A 13,372-nucleotide genomic window follows, 5' to 3' on the forward strand; every position below is an offset into this window, starting at 1 on the left:
GCCCACGTGACCCCTCCCCCTTCCCCAAACCCCTGCAGTGCTTCTGGATCCCCCTGCCGGGCTCCAGGCGCGGCCGGCTGATGAGGGTGGCCACGTGGTGCTGCGCTGGATCCCGCCACCTGGGGCACCCATGGCGACCCACATACGCTACGAGGTGGACGTCTCGGCCGGCAACAGCGCAGGGGGCGCGCAGAGGGTGAGGCCCACCTGTACCGCCCAGCCCAGACGTCCCAACGACGACAGCCCAGCCCTGCCACTCGATGTCCCGCCCACACGGTCACCACGCCTGGTCCCTAAGGCCTCGCCCCTTTAAGTCCCAACCCTGACGTCCCACAAGCCATTGTTCTGATGTCCAAGACACGTCCACGCCCGTTCACAGGCCGCCTTTCCCAGTGCCTCCCCAATCCACCTGGACCCCAACCTCTGTACGACCCCAGACCCCTTCAGGGTCCGGATCCCTCTAAGCGCACCTGTCCCACATTATATAGCCTAGGTCCCGCTCTCTCCTAACCGGAGCACTCGCTGATTGGCTTCAAGCCTCCGTGGGTGCCGCCCCCTTCTGTCATTGGCTCCACCGTGACATATTAACCACGCCCCTCGTTCGGGCCCCGCCCCCAGGTGGACATCCTGGAGGGCCGCACCGAGTGTGTGCTGAGCAACCTGCGACCGCAGACGCGCTACACCTTCGCGGTGCGCGCGCGGATGGCCGAGCCGAGCTTCGGGGGCTTCTGGAGCGCCTGGTCGGAGCCGGCGTCACTGCTGACGGCTAGCGGTGAGGCCCCAGGCGGGGTTATAGCAGGGGCTGGAGCGAAAGATGGGACAAGCCCAGCGCCCTGACCACCTGCCCGCCTCCCAGACCTGGACCCCCTCATCCTGGCGCTCTCGCTCATCCTCGTGCTGATCCTGCTGCTGCTGGCGGTACTTGCCCTGCTCTCCCACCGCCGGTGAGTCCCCCCTATCCGGGCGTCTGACCCTGGCTCCTCCCGTCTAACGTCCCTCTTTTACCACAGAAACGTTGGCTCAGAGAGGGCATTTGCCCAGGGTCACACAGCAGGGAGTCAGTATCAGGCCTGGGATGCAAGCTAGAGCAGACTCAGATTCTTAGTTAAAATTCTGTGGCCTTGGGACACGCTGGTTTTTCTTCTGTTTTAAAATGATTTATTTATTAAGAGACGTTTTTGCTATAGGGTGTATGTGCTCACTGGAAACACAGGGAGAGACAGAAAGTGAGAAATTACCCCCCTAGGGGAGATGGCCAGGCTGCAATCCCTTCTCCTCCATTCTCCTCTCCAGATTTTGGGCACGCATGCACATGCGCCCAGTGGGGGCCGTCGATTACTTGGGAATCCAGCAACATAATCACCACGCCATCTGTTGACCCCGAAATTTTACTATATATGGTTTTAGATTTCTTTAACAATTATTTTATTTAACTTTATTTATTATTATTATCATTATTATTTTCCAGTTTGATAGAGAGGAAGTGAGAAAGCAAACCATCAGACTTGAACCGTGGTCGGCCATGTGGGAGTCTAGCGCCTTTAACCACCATGCCGCTTGCCGGCCCTGAATTTAGACTTTTAATCTTTTTTTCTGGAGAGGTTTTTGCCACAGGGCGTGTGCACTTACCAGAAAGACAGAGACAGACAGTGAGAAATCACCCCCAAGGGGTGATGGCCACGCTGCAATCCCTTCTCCTCCTGGGATCTTGGGCACGCACGCACACGTGCCCGGCGTGAGTTTAAGCCACCGAGTCCGGACTCGAACCAAATTTAGACTTTTAATCTTTTTTTCTGGAGAGGTTTTTGCCACAGGGCGTGTGCACTTACCAGAAAGACAGAGACAGACAGTGAGAAATCACCCCCAAGGGGTGATGGCCACGCTGCAATCCCTTCTCCTCCTGGGATCTTGGGCACGCACGCACACGTGCCCGGCGTGAGTTTAAGCCACCGAGTCCGGACTCGAACCATGGTCGGCTCCATGGGAGTCCAGGGACTTAGCCATTACGCTAACGGCTGGTCCCCCTTCTTCTTTTTTTTGAAACTCTATCCGTTATCCTTCTGTAGGGACTTACTGATGCCTTAGGCAAAGCTGTTGATCCCAGGTCTGATGCCTTGAACATGACCGTGGGGACCAGGAGTACCCGTGCCCTGTACCTGGGTGTTGAGGTGGCCCTGGTGTGTATTCTATGGGTCTCAGCCAGACACCTGTTTCCACTGGCTTCCACAGAGCTCTGAAGCAGAAGATCTGGCCGGGCATCCCGAGCCCCGAGAGTGAGTTTGAGGGTCTCTTCACCACCCACAAGGGTAACTTCCAGGTAAGTGGCCTGGTTGTCCCGTCAGGGCCTGGGGCTTTCCCGCTCCTTCTGGCCGGAGCCCAGGCCTCTGAGCAGGCTGTGTGTCTTCAGCTGTGGTTGTACCAGAACGATGGCTGTCTGTGGTGGAGCCCGGGCACCCCCTTCTCGGAGGACCCGCCTGCCCCCCTGGAAGTCCTCTCTGAGCGCTGCTGGGATGTGACTCAAGTTGTGGAGCGGGGGGCAGGGGATGAGGAGCCCCTGCTGCAGCCGGTGGGCAGGGAGCGTGCCCAGGACCCCTACCTGGTACTGGACGAGTGGCTGCTGCCCCAGAGCCCGCCCAGCGGGGACCTCCCGGGGTCTGGCCGCAGCGTGGACGGAGAAGCCATGGATGCGGGCTCTGAAGCGTCCTGCTCGTCTTCCTTGGCCTTGAAGGCTGGACCAGAGGGCACCTCAGCTGCCAGCTTTGAGTACACCATCCTGGACCCCAGCTCCCAGCTCCTGCGCCCACGGGCGCTGCGCCCCGAGCTGCCCCCCACCCCGCCCCACCTTAAGTATCTGTACCTCATGGTGTCAGACTCTGGTATCTCAACTGACTACAGCTCAGGGAGCTCCCAGGCAGCCCAAGGGGGCTTGCCCGATGGTCTCTACTCCACCCCTTATGAGAACGGCCTCGCTCCAGCCCCTGAGCCTACAGCCCCCAGCTACGTGAGCTGCTCTTAGGACGTTAACCCACAGATGCTCACGCAGGGATTCAACAGGACCCCAGGCGCCAGTGCTGACCCCAGACTTACCGAACAGGGGTGGTGAGGCCTGCCCTGGGACATGGCTGCCCTTGGCTGGCTGCTCAGGAGGTCGTGACCTTGAAGTATTTTAAAATATGTATAGTTTTTTTTTTTTTAAATATATATATATATGTACATTTATCATGACTCCCACCCCATAAGTCTTCTATTTCCCCGGATCTAGGCCATGGGAGCAGCAGTTAAAATCCTCGAGCTCAGTCTGAAATTCTGGACCTGGCCGTTCTGAATAGTAATCAAAATAAAATATAGTCAGTATCAGTTCTGGCTAGCTGCTGTAACAAACAGCCCCTCAATCTGTGGTGAACACATAAAGTGGTTTTTCTCTCATCTGTCAATTCACACAGAGGGGCAGCCATTCCTTGGGATGACGCAAAAGAGCAAGACTCTTCTGGTCTGTGGCTTCACGTTCCTTTAGAGTCACCTTGGAACCCTTAGATGGAACTTCTACAACCTGCCAGTCGACAAACAAAAGAACAGAAGAGTCCATGGGTGGGGCCAGCAGGTGGAGTAGTGGTTAAAGCACTGGACTCCCAAGTGGTTGACTGCAGTTCGAGTCCCTGACCTAGCGGCCTGAAACTCACACCGGGCGTGTGTGCCTGCATGCCTAAAATCATGAGAGGAGAGTGGAGGAGAAGGGATTACGGTGTGGTCATCACCCCTGGGGGGTGATTTCTCACATTCTGACTCTCTGTCTCTCTGACAAGTGCACTTGCCATATAGCAAAAATCTCTTTTTTAAAAAATGCATAGAAAAATAGATCATGGCTTTTCTAACAACCCAGTATATGTATAATTCAACTGGGTTGAGTTATACACCCAGGGAGAGGACACCTCCAGCACCTCTAATAATAACAACGGTAACTCACAGTACTTCATTCTGAATCAGGCCAGGTTCTAGGAAAGTCCTTTTAAAAAAAATTTTTTTTAAAAGAATGATTTAATTTTATGTATCATTATTATTATTTTTTAATTTGGCACAGGGCAAGTTTAATTTGCCATCAGAGACAGAGAAGGAGAGAGGGAAAGTGACAAAGCAAGCCACCAGGTCCAGGACTTGAACCGCGATCAGCTACATGGGAGTCCAGCGACATAGCCATTATGCCAACTGCTGGTCCCATCATTATTATTTTCTAAAATTTGCTACAGGGGATATGTGCTCACCAGAGAAAAAGACAGAGAAAGGGAAAGTGAGAAAGCAGGCCACCAGGGGTGGGATTCGAACTGTGGTCAACTATATGGGAATCCAGTACCTTAATTACCATGCCACCTGCTGGCTCTACCCAGCCAGCTTTTCGAGCCACCTGACCCAGGACTGGAACCACACATTCAGCTATGTGGGATCTAGCTGCCCTAACCACCAGTGGGCCCATGTGGCTGAATCTTACCAACAATATTCAGTGGGAAAAGAAGTCAGTTCCAGAAGATTCCACTAACCATGAGACTCTTTATGAAATTCAAAACTGCAAAACTAAACATGCCGAGTGGGCATGCTATGTACATGATAATGCTATTTTTTAAAAAAGAAAAAGCACTTTCCAGCCTGTAGGTTATTGAATCTGCACAAGTCCTTGAGGTAAGTGGTGGGAAACTAGGCACAGAGAGGCTGTCAGACACCCAAGCTCAGGGCGGTCCTCCAGAGCTTGCACCCTCTTCTGAGCTGGGATCGCCAGTCTGCGTGGGCCACGAGGTAATGGCCATCTCTCCCTCTGGCTGAAAAGTCACCAGCCACTCGGCCCTGGAGCCCTGCTCACCTTGCTCCAGGCAGGCCCGGAAGCAACGCCCAGGTGGGCCTGGGGCACTGGGCTGCAGCCAGCACTGGGCAGGGAAATACCGCTGGAGCAGTGACAGCTGAAGGGCATCCCCACTGTCCGCCTCTTCCTGGGTCTGGAGGGCCACCATAAGCCCACAGTCCCCGCTGCCGCCAAGCCGGTGGCTGAAGTGGGCAGCTGTGTCCAGAAGCAGGGCAGCCAGGTAGGCGGCTTCCTGCGGCCCTGGGTCTTCCAGGAGGTACTCCTCCAAGCCGTCCAGGAGCAGAAGGGAGGGGACTGGCCCCGAGACTTCATGGGCAGAGCACAGGAGCCGGAACAGCTCTCGGATTGAGGGTGGGTACTGGAAGCGGATTTTCTAGAGGGAGGAAAAGAAAAGAGGCTGAATTCAGCACAGGAAGCGTAGACACCCCGCGACAGCCGACTTCCTTCTTTGCATGCTCTACTGGATGAGGCCCTCACTCCCAGAACACTAGGATGAAGCGGCTCAGAGCTGTCCAATATTCCATTGATCCTATTTTTTCCAGCGTTTACCATGGCCGGGTGTGAGCTAACCATGTCACGTTTTTTGCCCAATTTCTAGGGTGACCTTTCCATAGACAGCTCTCCTCCTGTATTCCCACTGTGACTCTAACTTTAACCGCGCTGGAACCAATTCCCGTGCAGACTAGGACGAAGTTTAGCTTCGCTCCTTAAAGCGCTCCGGACTCCACTCTTTGGGCTCCACCTCTCGCCAACACCGCCCCATCATTGGGTAGCCTTTCACTCAATCTTAGCTAATATCCGCGTGGTCCCGCCCCTCACGCATCCATGACTCCGCCCCATCATGGCTGTTACGGAGCACCCCTTCCACCGTCCCCACCATTGGCCTGTTATCTGTCACTCAATTGTCGATCCCCCCCAGCCATTGGCTAATACGCCTCTAGTCCTGCCTCAGGTACCTGGAGCCGCATTGGGTCGAGCGCCGCTCCAGTCCCGCGGGGCAGGCTTTGAAGAGGCCTCCGAGTGAGGAAGAGGACGGGCCCTCGGCCTTCCCCTGCCGCTTCCAGGGCCGCCGCGAATAGCAGCGCTGTTTTCCCAGAGCTTGGAGCGCCGAGCAGCAGCAAAGGTGGCCCGACCGCTGTCGTGGTCTCCCCGGGCCCATCGGTGCTGCTTCCGTTTAGCACCCTCCTCAGCGTCTCCGCCATTCGCCATGTACCTCCGTCCAATCAGGGGCGCGTCTCCAGCCTTAGTCCCGCCTAGGCCGAGTCCTCATTGGGTATAGTACATTTAGCTTTTCCATTGGTTCGCGATCTGTCCATCAAAATTACTCCACCCCCCTCGCTAGCTCCTCCCTTGGCGAATGGGCAAAGGTAACCTAGTTTGAGATTAGAGAAATGGGGGCGTTGGAGAGAGCAGACTTTCACCGAGGGAGTTTGCTGGGGGAGCTGCACGTATACCATCATTCTAATCAGCAAGTCGGACACATAGCAAGGTTGACGAGTTGGAGGGAGCTCGTATCATTGGCATGCTACTTGAAGTCTCCCAAGCCGCATTTTGCAATTTGCTCGCCTGTAAAAAGGATCTCATGTCTCAGAGGAATATTGTGTTGGGCGTGTGTCTGTGTGCCATTTTGCTTAATGTCACTCAGTGACTATTCAGAGATGGAGCGAGGACTGACCCTGGGCTCTGGGCACAGAGATCGGGCACCGAAGTATGTCTTAGGCAAGCTTAGGAGTCTCTATTTCTTCATTCGCTTGAGGGTTGGTTGGGTTTTGCGTGTGGTACAGAGAATGGGTGGGATCGGAAGCCAGAGGCGAGGGCAGGAGACAAAGAGAGAGACGGCACAGCTTTTAAACTCTGCAGTCCCCCAAACAGGGCTTAGCTCATTGAAGGTTCTCACATAAGGAGTTCCTTAAATCAATGAATTAAAGAAGGTGGGACTGATGAGAAATTGGGAGAGAGGGAGGAACAAGGTGACTGATGGTGAAGTCCCTAGCTGGGTCTCCTCACTCAGACTTCGTCCCCGAACTGCCACTCATGCCTGTGTTGCCCTGGCAACCTTGTCTCCTGGTAACTTCAAAGTACTGCTGTTGCCTGGAGACGGAGGGGGCAGGGCCGCACTGAGATTTCCTAGGCTTTCTCTCTTCCTTTGGGGCCAGAAAACAGATCCAGAACATCCCCCCAAACACCCACTGGCACAGCTGGGTACCCCCCGCACCCCTACACATATACACGCTGTGAAGCACAGTGTCAAACACACCACTTCACCCCTACACACAGATCCACAACCCGTGAGTCACTTCCCATTGCAACACAACAAATGCACAAACACCCAGCAGTGACACCCACGTCACACTGTCCCGCACAGCGATACATGAGACCGCGCTGAACACAGCCCACCTGAGGCCCTTTGCTCATGCTGTCCCCCCACCTAGAGCAGCCAACTCCCAGATACCCCTCTGGTTCATTTATTTCCGCTCCATTTAGGTCTCTGGTTAAATACCACCTAGTCAGGGGCCAACAGGTGGCGTGGTGGTTAAGGGCGCTGGACTCCCACACGCCTAGGCCGAGTCCTCATTGGGTATAGTACATTTAGCTTTTCCATTGGTTCGCGATCTGTCCATCAAAATTACTCCACCCCCCCTCGCTAGCTCCTCCCTTGGCGAATGGGCAAAGGTAACCTAGTTTGAGATTAGAGAAATGGGGGCGTTGGAGAGAGCAGACTTTCACCGAGGGAGTTTGCTGGGGGAGCTGCACGTATACCATCATTCTAATCAGCAAGTCGGACACATAGCAAGGTTGACGAGTTGGAGGGAGCTCGTATCATTGGCATGCTACTTGAAGTCTCCCAAGCCGCATTTTGCAATTTGCTCGCCTGTAAAAAGGATCTCATGTCTCAGAGGAATATTGTGTTGGGCGTGTGTCTGTGTGCCATTTTGCTTAATGTCACTCAGTGACTATTCAGAGATGGAGCGAGGACTGACCCTGGGCTCTGGGCACAGAGATCGGGCACCGAAGTATGTCTTAGGCAAGCTTAGGAGTCTCTATTTCTTCATTCGCTTGAGGGTTGGTTGGGTTTTGCGTGTGGTACAGAGAATGGGTGGGATCGGAAGCCAGAGGCGAGGGCAGGAGACAAAGAGAGAGACGGCACAGCTTTTAAACTCTGCAGTCCCCCAAACAGGGCTTAGCTCATTGAAGGTTCTCAAATAAGGAGTTCCTTAAATCAATGAATTAAAGAAGGTGGGACTGATGAGAAATTGGGAGAGAGGGAGGAACAAGGTGACTGATGGTGAAGTCCCTAGCTGGGTCTCCTCACTCAGACTTCGTCCCCGAACTGCCACTCATGCCTGTGTTGCCCTGGCAACCTTGTCTCCTGGTAACTTCAAAGTACTGCTGTTGCCTGGAGACGGAGGGGGCAGGGCCGCACTGAGATTTCCTAGGCTTTCTCTCTTCCTTTGGGGCCAGAAAACAGATCCAGAACATCCCCCCAAACACCCACTGGCACAGCTGGGTACCCCCCGCACCCCTACACATATACACGCTGTGAAGCACAGTGTCAAACACACCACTTCACCCCTACACACAGATCCACAACCCGTGAGTCACTTCCCATTGCAACACAACAAATGCACAAACACCCAGCAGTGACACCCACGTCACACTGTCCCGCACAGCGATACATGAGACCGCGCTGAACACAGCCCACCTGAGGCCCTTTGCTCATGCTGTCCCCCCACCTAGAGCAGCCAACTCCCAGATACCCCTCTGGTTCATTTATTTCCGCTCCATTTAGGTCTCTGGTTAAATACCACCTAGTCAGGGGCCAACAGGTGGCGTGGTGGTTAAGGGCGCTGGACTCCCACATGGCTGATTGTGCGGTTCAAGTCCTGGACCCAGTGGGTTGAAAATCATGCTGGGCACATGTGCGTGCCTGCCCTTAATCCTGAGAAGAGAATAGAGGAGAAGGGATTGTGGCATGGCCATCTGCACTTGGGGGAGTGGATTTCTTGCTTTCTCTCTCTTTCTCCCTGGAGAGCTCAATAGTAAAACCAAGCAAGCAATTAAAGAGGCTTTCCCAGATCACCTCCTTTAACTTACCTGTCTTCATGTCCCTTCCAATAGCATCGTCGAGAACAGCAGATGGCATAATGGTTATGTCGCTTGACTCCCACGTAGTCAACCACTGTTCAAATCCCAGACCTGGCATCTTAAAACTCAAGCCAGGCGTGTATGCATATGTACCCAAAATCCTGAGAGGAGAGTGGAGAAGGGGTTGTGGCATGGACATCCCCCCACGGAGTGTTTTTCCCTTTTTGTCTCTCTGGGGGGCACCCATGCCCAATCGCAAAAATCTAGCTCAAAAAAAAAAAAAAAAAGCATCATTTCTGGGGCCAGCAGTTGGTGTGTTGATTGGGGTGCTGGACTCCCACATGGTGGCTGTAGTGTGAGTTCCAGACCCAGTGACTTGCTTTCTCACTTTCCCTCTCTATCTCTCACTGGTGAGAATGCATGTTCTATAGCTAATTAAAATAAAATTATTCTTTTTTAAAAAACCCAAATTACATCATTTCCAGCGTTATGCATTTATTTATCTGATGGCATCTCTCCTCGTTCAAATGTCACTTCCAAGAAAATAGGGTCTTTTAAAAATATTTATTTATCTATTTATATATTGTGATTTTTTTTTCCAGGCCACCAGGTCTGGGACTTGAACCTCTGTTGGTCATGTGGAACTCCAGCGCCACAATCACAATGCCATCTGGCAGCCCTGATAATAGGGTCTTTATCTCTTTTTTTTTTCTTTTAGAATTAATTTTATTTATCATTATTTTTTATTATTTATTTGATGAAAGAGAGAGAGGGAAAGTGAGAAAGCAAGCCGCCAGGCCCCGGACCTGAACAGCGGTCGGCTATGTGGGAGTCCAGCACCCCAAGTACGACGCCACTTGCTGGCCCCAAATCTTATCTCTTTCAGTCCCCCCTCGGTTTCCAGCTCCGAGAGCAGCCCCTGGCACTCAGCAGGTGCTTTCAAACGCAGGCTACAGGAGAACATTCAGCAGAGATGCGGATGTTTGGCCAAACTCGTGTGCACACGGTCCATTCACTTCTCAGAATTCTGTCTTCCTGCCTTGACAGAAGGATGCTTATTTTCAAGGGAACATCAAAACATTCCTGGAGAGGCTTTTCTTTTATTTTCTTTCTTTCTTTTTTTTTTTTTTTTTGCTATAGAGCACATGTGTTCACCAGCAAGACAGAAAGTGAGAAGTCACCCCTTGCGGGTGATGGCCACGCCGCAATCCGTTCTCCTCCATTCTCCTCTCAGGATCTTGGGCACGCACACACACACACACACACACACACACACACACGTGCCTGGTATGAATTTCTTTTTAATATTTTATTTAACTTTATTTATTTATTTATTTACTTTAATTTGACCAGAGAGGGTCAGAATGAGAGAGAGAGAAAGTGAGAAAGCAAGCCACCAGGTCCGGGACTCCAATCGCAGTTGACCATGTGGGAGTCCAGCACCCTTAACCACCACACCACCTGCCAGCTCACCACTGGCATGAATTTTAAGCCACTGGGATTGGGGCTCGAACCACAGTTGACTGTGTTGAAGTCCAGCGACGAAAGCATTACACCATCTGCTGGTTTTAAATGAGGCTGGTCAGTGGCACAGCGACTTTCTGCAAGGCTGATGCACAAGAAAGGGTTCCAAGTTCGTGTCAAAAGACCTCCCTGAATAAGCTGGGCAGTGTGTTCCTTTGATCCAGGGTTGGCTGAGGTCGAGGTTGGATTGCAGCATCGTGATCCTTGTGGGGACCCAGTCTTGCAGCACAATAGGTTAACACTGTGCAGAGGAAGCTGGATCCCACATGGCTGACCCGGGTTCGAATCCAACCCCAGGAGCCACACACCGGATACATGATGTGCTCAGGGTCCTGAAGGGATGGAATATTCTAGAAAAAAAATCATTGCACTGGGGCCAGCAGGGGGCATGATGGTTAAGACAATGGACTCCCACATAGCTGACTCAGTTCAAGTCTCAGACCTGCCAACTTGCTTTCTCACTTTCCCTCTCTCTCTCACTCTCCAGTGAGTACATGTGCCCTATAGCAAATTAAAATACTACTACTAATAAATAAAATTTTAAAAAAGAATTGCACTGTGATTAGCCCTGCTGGTGATTGCTCAGTCTCTCTTTTGCACTCATAAAAAGAAATACATTTTGGGGGGCCAGCAGTTGGTGTAGTGGCTATGTCGCTGGACTCCCATGTAGCTGACCGCGGTTTGAGTCCTGGACCCGGTGGCTTAAACTCACGCTGGGTGTGTGTGCGTGCGTGCCCAAAATCCCAAGAGGAGAATGGAGGAGAAGCGATTGCGGCGTGGCCATCCCCTCTGGGGTTGATTTCTCACTTTCTGTCTCTCTGTCTCTCTCTGTCTCTCTCAAGAGGAAATGTGAGAAAGCACTCCTCCCATGGGGAGTGGTCATGCCACAATCCCTTCTCCATTCTCTCAGGATTTTAGGCACACAGACACACACAAACACACTTGGCAAGTTTTTCAAGCTGCCATATCCAGGACTTGAACAGTGCAGTCAGCGATGTGGGATCTAGCCACCTTAGCCACTGTGCCACTGGCTGGCCCATGACTTCCGTTGGAAACCAGAGCTCTGTTTTGGTTAAGCTGAGTCTGATATGCTGTGAGATTCACAGAGACACGTTGGAGAAGGCTTTATAATGAAAAAGTACAGCCTAGTTTGTGTTCTCTACCAAAGATATCCATCCCGAGATGGGAGTGGAGGCGGGGGTAGGATCCTTGTCACCCCCTCCTTAGCGAGAACGGATACAGTGCTACTGCCCCCCTCCACCCCTTTGCCTTTTCAGGACCATAGTCAAAGTCAGCACCACGGACAGCGCCCGATGGGCTGGAGGCGCTGTCCTTTGTCCTGAAATTGGATTTCCTTCTGGGCTAGAGGAGTGGCAGCAGTTCATTAGGAGGGACCTCGAGGGGCACGGGCGGGCAGGGCAGACCCCGTGGCCTCGTGAAGGCAGCTGGATACCACATGGCCGACCACAGGGTTCAAATCCCGGTCGGCAGCTTGAGAAACACGCTGGGTGCCTGTGCGTGCCCAAAGCCTGAAGGGAGGGACTAATGGAGAAGGGATTCTTTTCCCCATGGGGAAGGTTTCTCCCTCTCCCTCTCTGTGTCCCTGGGAAATGCATATTAAAAAAAAGAGAGGAGGGAACCAACAGATAGTGTAACGGCTACGTCGCTGGACTCCCATGTAGTCGACCACGGTTTAAGTCCTGGACCCAGTGGCTTAAACTCACGCTGGGCGCGTGTGCGTGCGTGCCCAAGATCCCGAGAGGAGAATGGAGGAGAGGGGATTGTGGCGTGGCCATCCCTCCTGGGGGGTGATTTCTCACTTTCTGTCTCTCTGTCTCTCTCTGTCTTTTTGGCAAGCACATGTGCCCTATAACAAAAACCTCTCCAAAAGAAGAGGGGGGCAGTCAGCAGATGGCATAGCGGTTACATCACTGGGCTCGCACATGGCCTATCATGGTTCGAGTCCTGGACCCTTCGCTTGAAATTCATGCTGGGCGTGTATGTGTGTGTGCCCAAGATCCCAGGAGGAGAATGGAGACGGGATTGCAGCGAGCCAATGCCCGCTAAGGGATGATTTCTCACTTTCTCTCTCACTGTTTCTGTCTCTGTTTCTCTCTCTGGTGAGTGCACACACCCTAAGGCAAAAACCTCTTTAAAGAGAGAGAGAGAGAGAGAAAGAGAAGCCTCATGTCTCAGCTGTGAGTCCTAGAAACAGGAGTCTTGACCAGTGGGCGAGTTCTCCATGGTCCCGTCTCACCTCTGCTTTAAGTCCTCTCATATTTCCATCCTGTCCACCCCGTCACGGCCACACCCCACTCCACCTCCCCAGCCGCCTCCTCTTCTACCTCCTCCTCCCTCCCCATTCTTCTCGCTAGTTCCTGAACACAGCAGGCACGTTTCCACTCCAGAGCCTCTGCCTGGTTCCCTCTCTCTCCTCTTTCAGTTCTCACCTCCAGGGTCACCTGCTCAGAACTTTCCTGACCACTCCAAATGGCAGACTGAGTACCCCGTCCCACAGTTGTCACATGGCCTTCCCTAGCTTGAGTTTTCGCTGAGTGTGTCTTTCTCTTTTTAATAGCAAAGGGTATGTGCATGTCCCTGAGAGAGAGACAGAGCGAAGGAGAGAGACAGAGAGAGAGAGAGAGACCTCGATGGAGTCTGGTCATGTCACAATCCCCATTCTGCATTTCTCCTTCCCACCAGGATTTTTGGGCGCATGTCACACATGTACCCAGCATGATTTCCAAGCCACCGAGGCCAGGATTCAAACCACAGTAGGGCAAGTGGGAGCTGGTTCCCTCCACCCACATTTAACTACTGTGCTATGGAGCTAGCCATGTGTTCGCTTTGAACTTTTTGCCATAGGGCGCATGTGCTCGCTGTAGAGACAGAGGGAAAGTGAGACATCACCCC

At 52.8% G+C, this 13,372-nt stretch overlaps 2 protein-coding genes across 2 annotated transcripts in view; one reads left to right on the forward strand and one right to left on the reverse strand.

Moving 5' to 3' along the window:
- The window catches only part of EPOR (erythropoietin receptor), a 9,754-nt gene extending 6,535 nt beyond the window's left edge, over positions 1-3,219 (forward strand). The window contains exons 5-9 of the mRNA XM_027765554.1: positions 39-196; positions 619-772; positions 857-944; positions 2,230-2,317; positions 2,408-3,219. Coding sequence (XP_027621355.1) covers positions 39-196; positions 619-772; positions 857-944; positions 2,230-2,317; positions 2,408-3,016 — 1,097 coding nt within the window. The 3' untranslated portion in view covers positions 3,017-3,219. The remainder of the gene's footprint in view (positions 1-38; positions 197-618; positions 773-856; positions 945-2,229; positions 2,318-2,407) is intronic.
- A 1,309-nt stretch (positions 3,220-4,528) lies between these two features.
- Positions 4,529-6,665, reverse strand: SWSAP1 (SWIM-type zinc finger 7 associated protein 1). The gene is made up of 2 exons (XM_006161507.3): positions 5,806-6,665; positions 4,529-5,222 (listed from the first exon to the last, which is right to left on the reverse strand). The coding sequence occupies exons 1-2, from the start codon at positions 6,049-6,051 to the stop codon at positions 4,719-4,721; spliced, it is 750 nt and encodes a 249-aa protein (XP_006161569.1). The 5' UTR covers positions 6,052-6,665; the 3' UTR covers positions 4,529-4,718.
- Positions 6,666-13,372: the final 6,707 nt, after the last annotated feature.

This window comes from Tupaia chinensis, unplaced genomic scaffold (assembly GCF_000334495.1).
Source record: "Tupaia chinensis unplaced genomic scaffold, TupChi_1.0 Scaffold138665_1, whole genome shotgun sequence".
In the NCBI taxonomy this organism is placed as follows: Eukaryota; Metazoa; Chordata; class Mammalia; order Scandentia; family Tupaiidae; genus Tupaia; species Tupaia belangeri.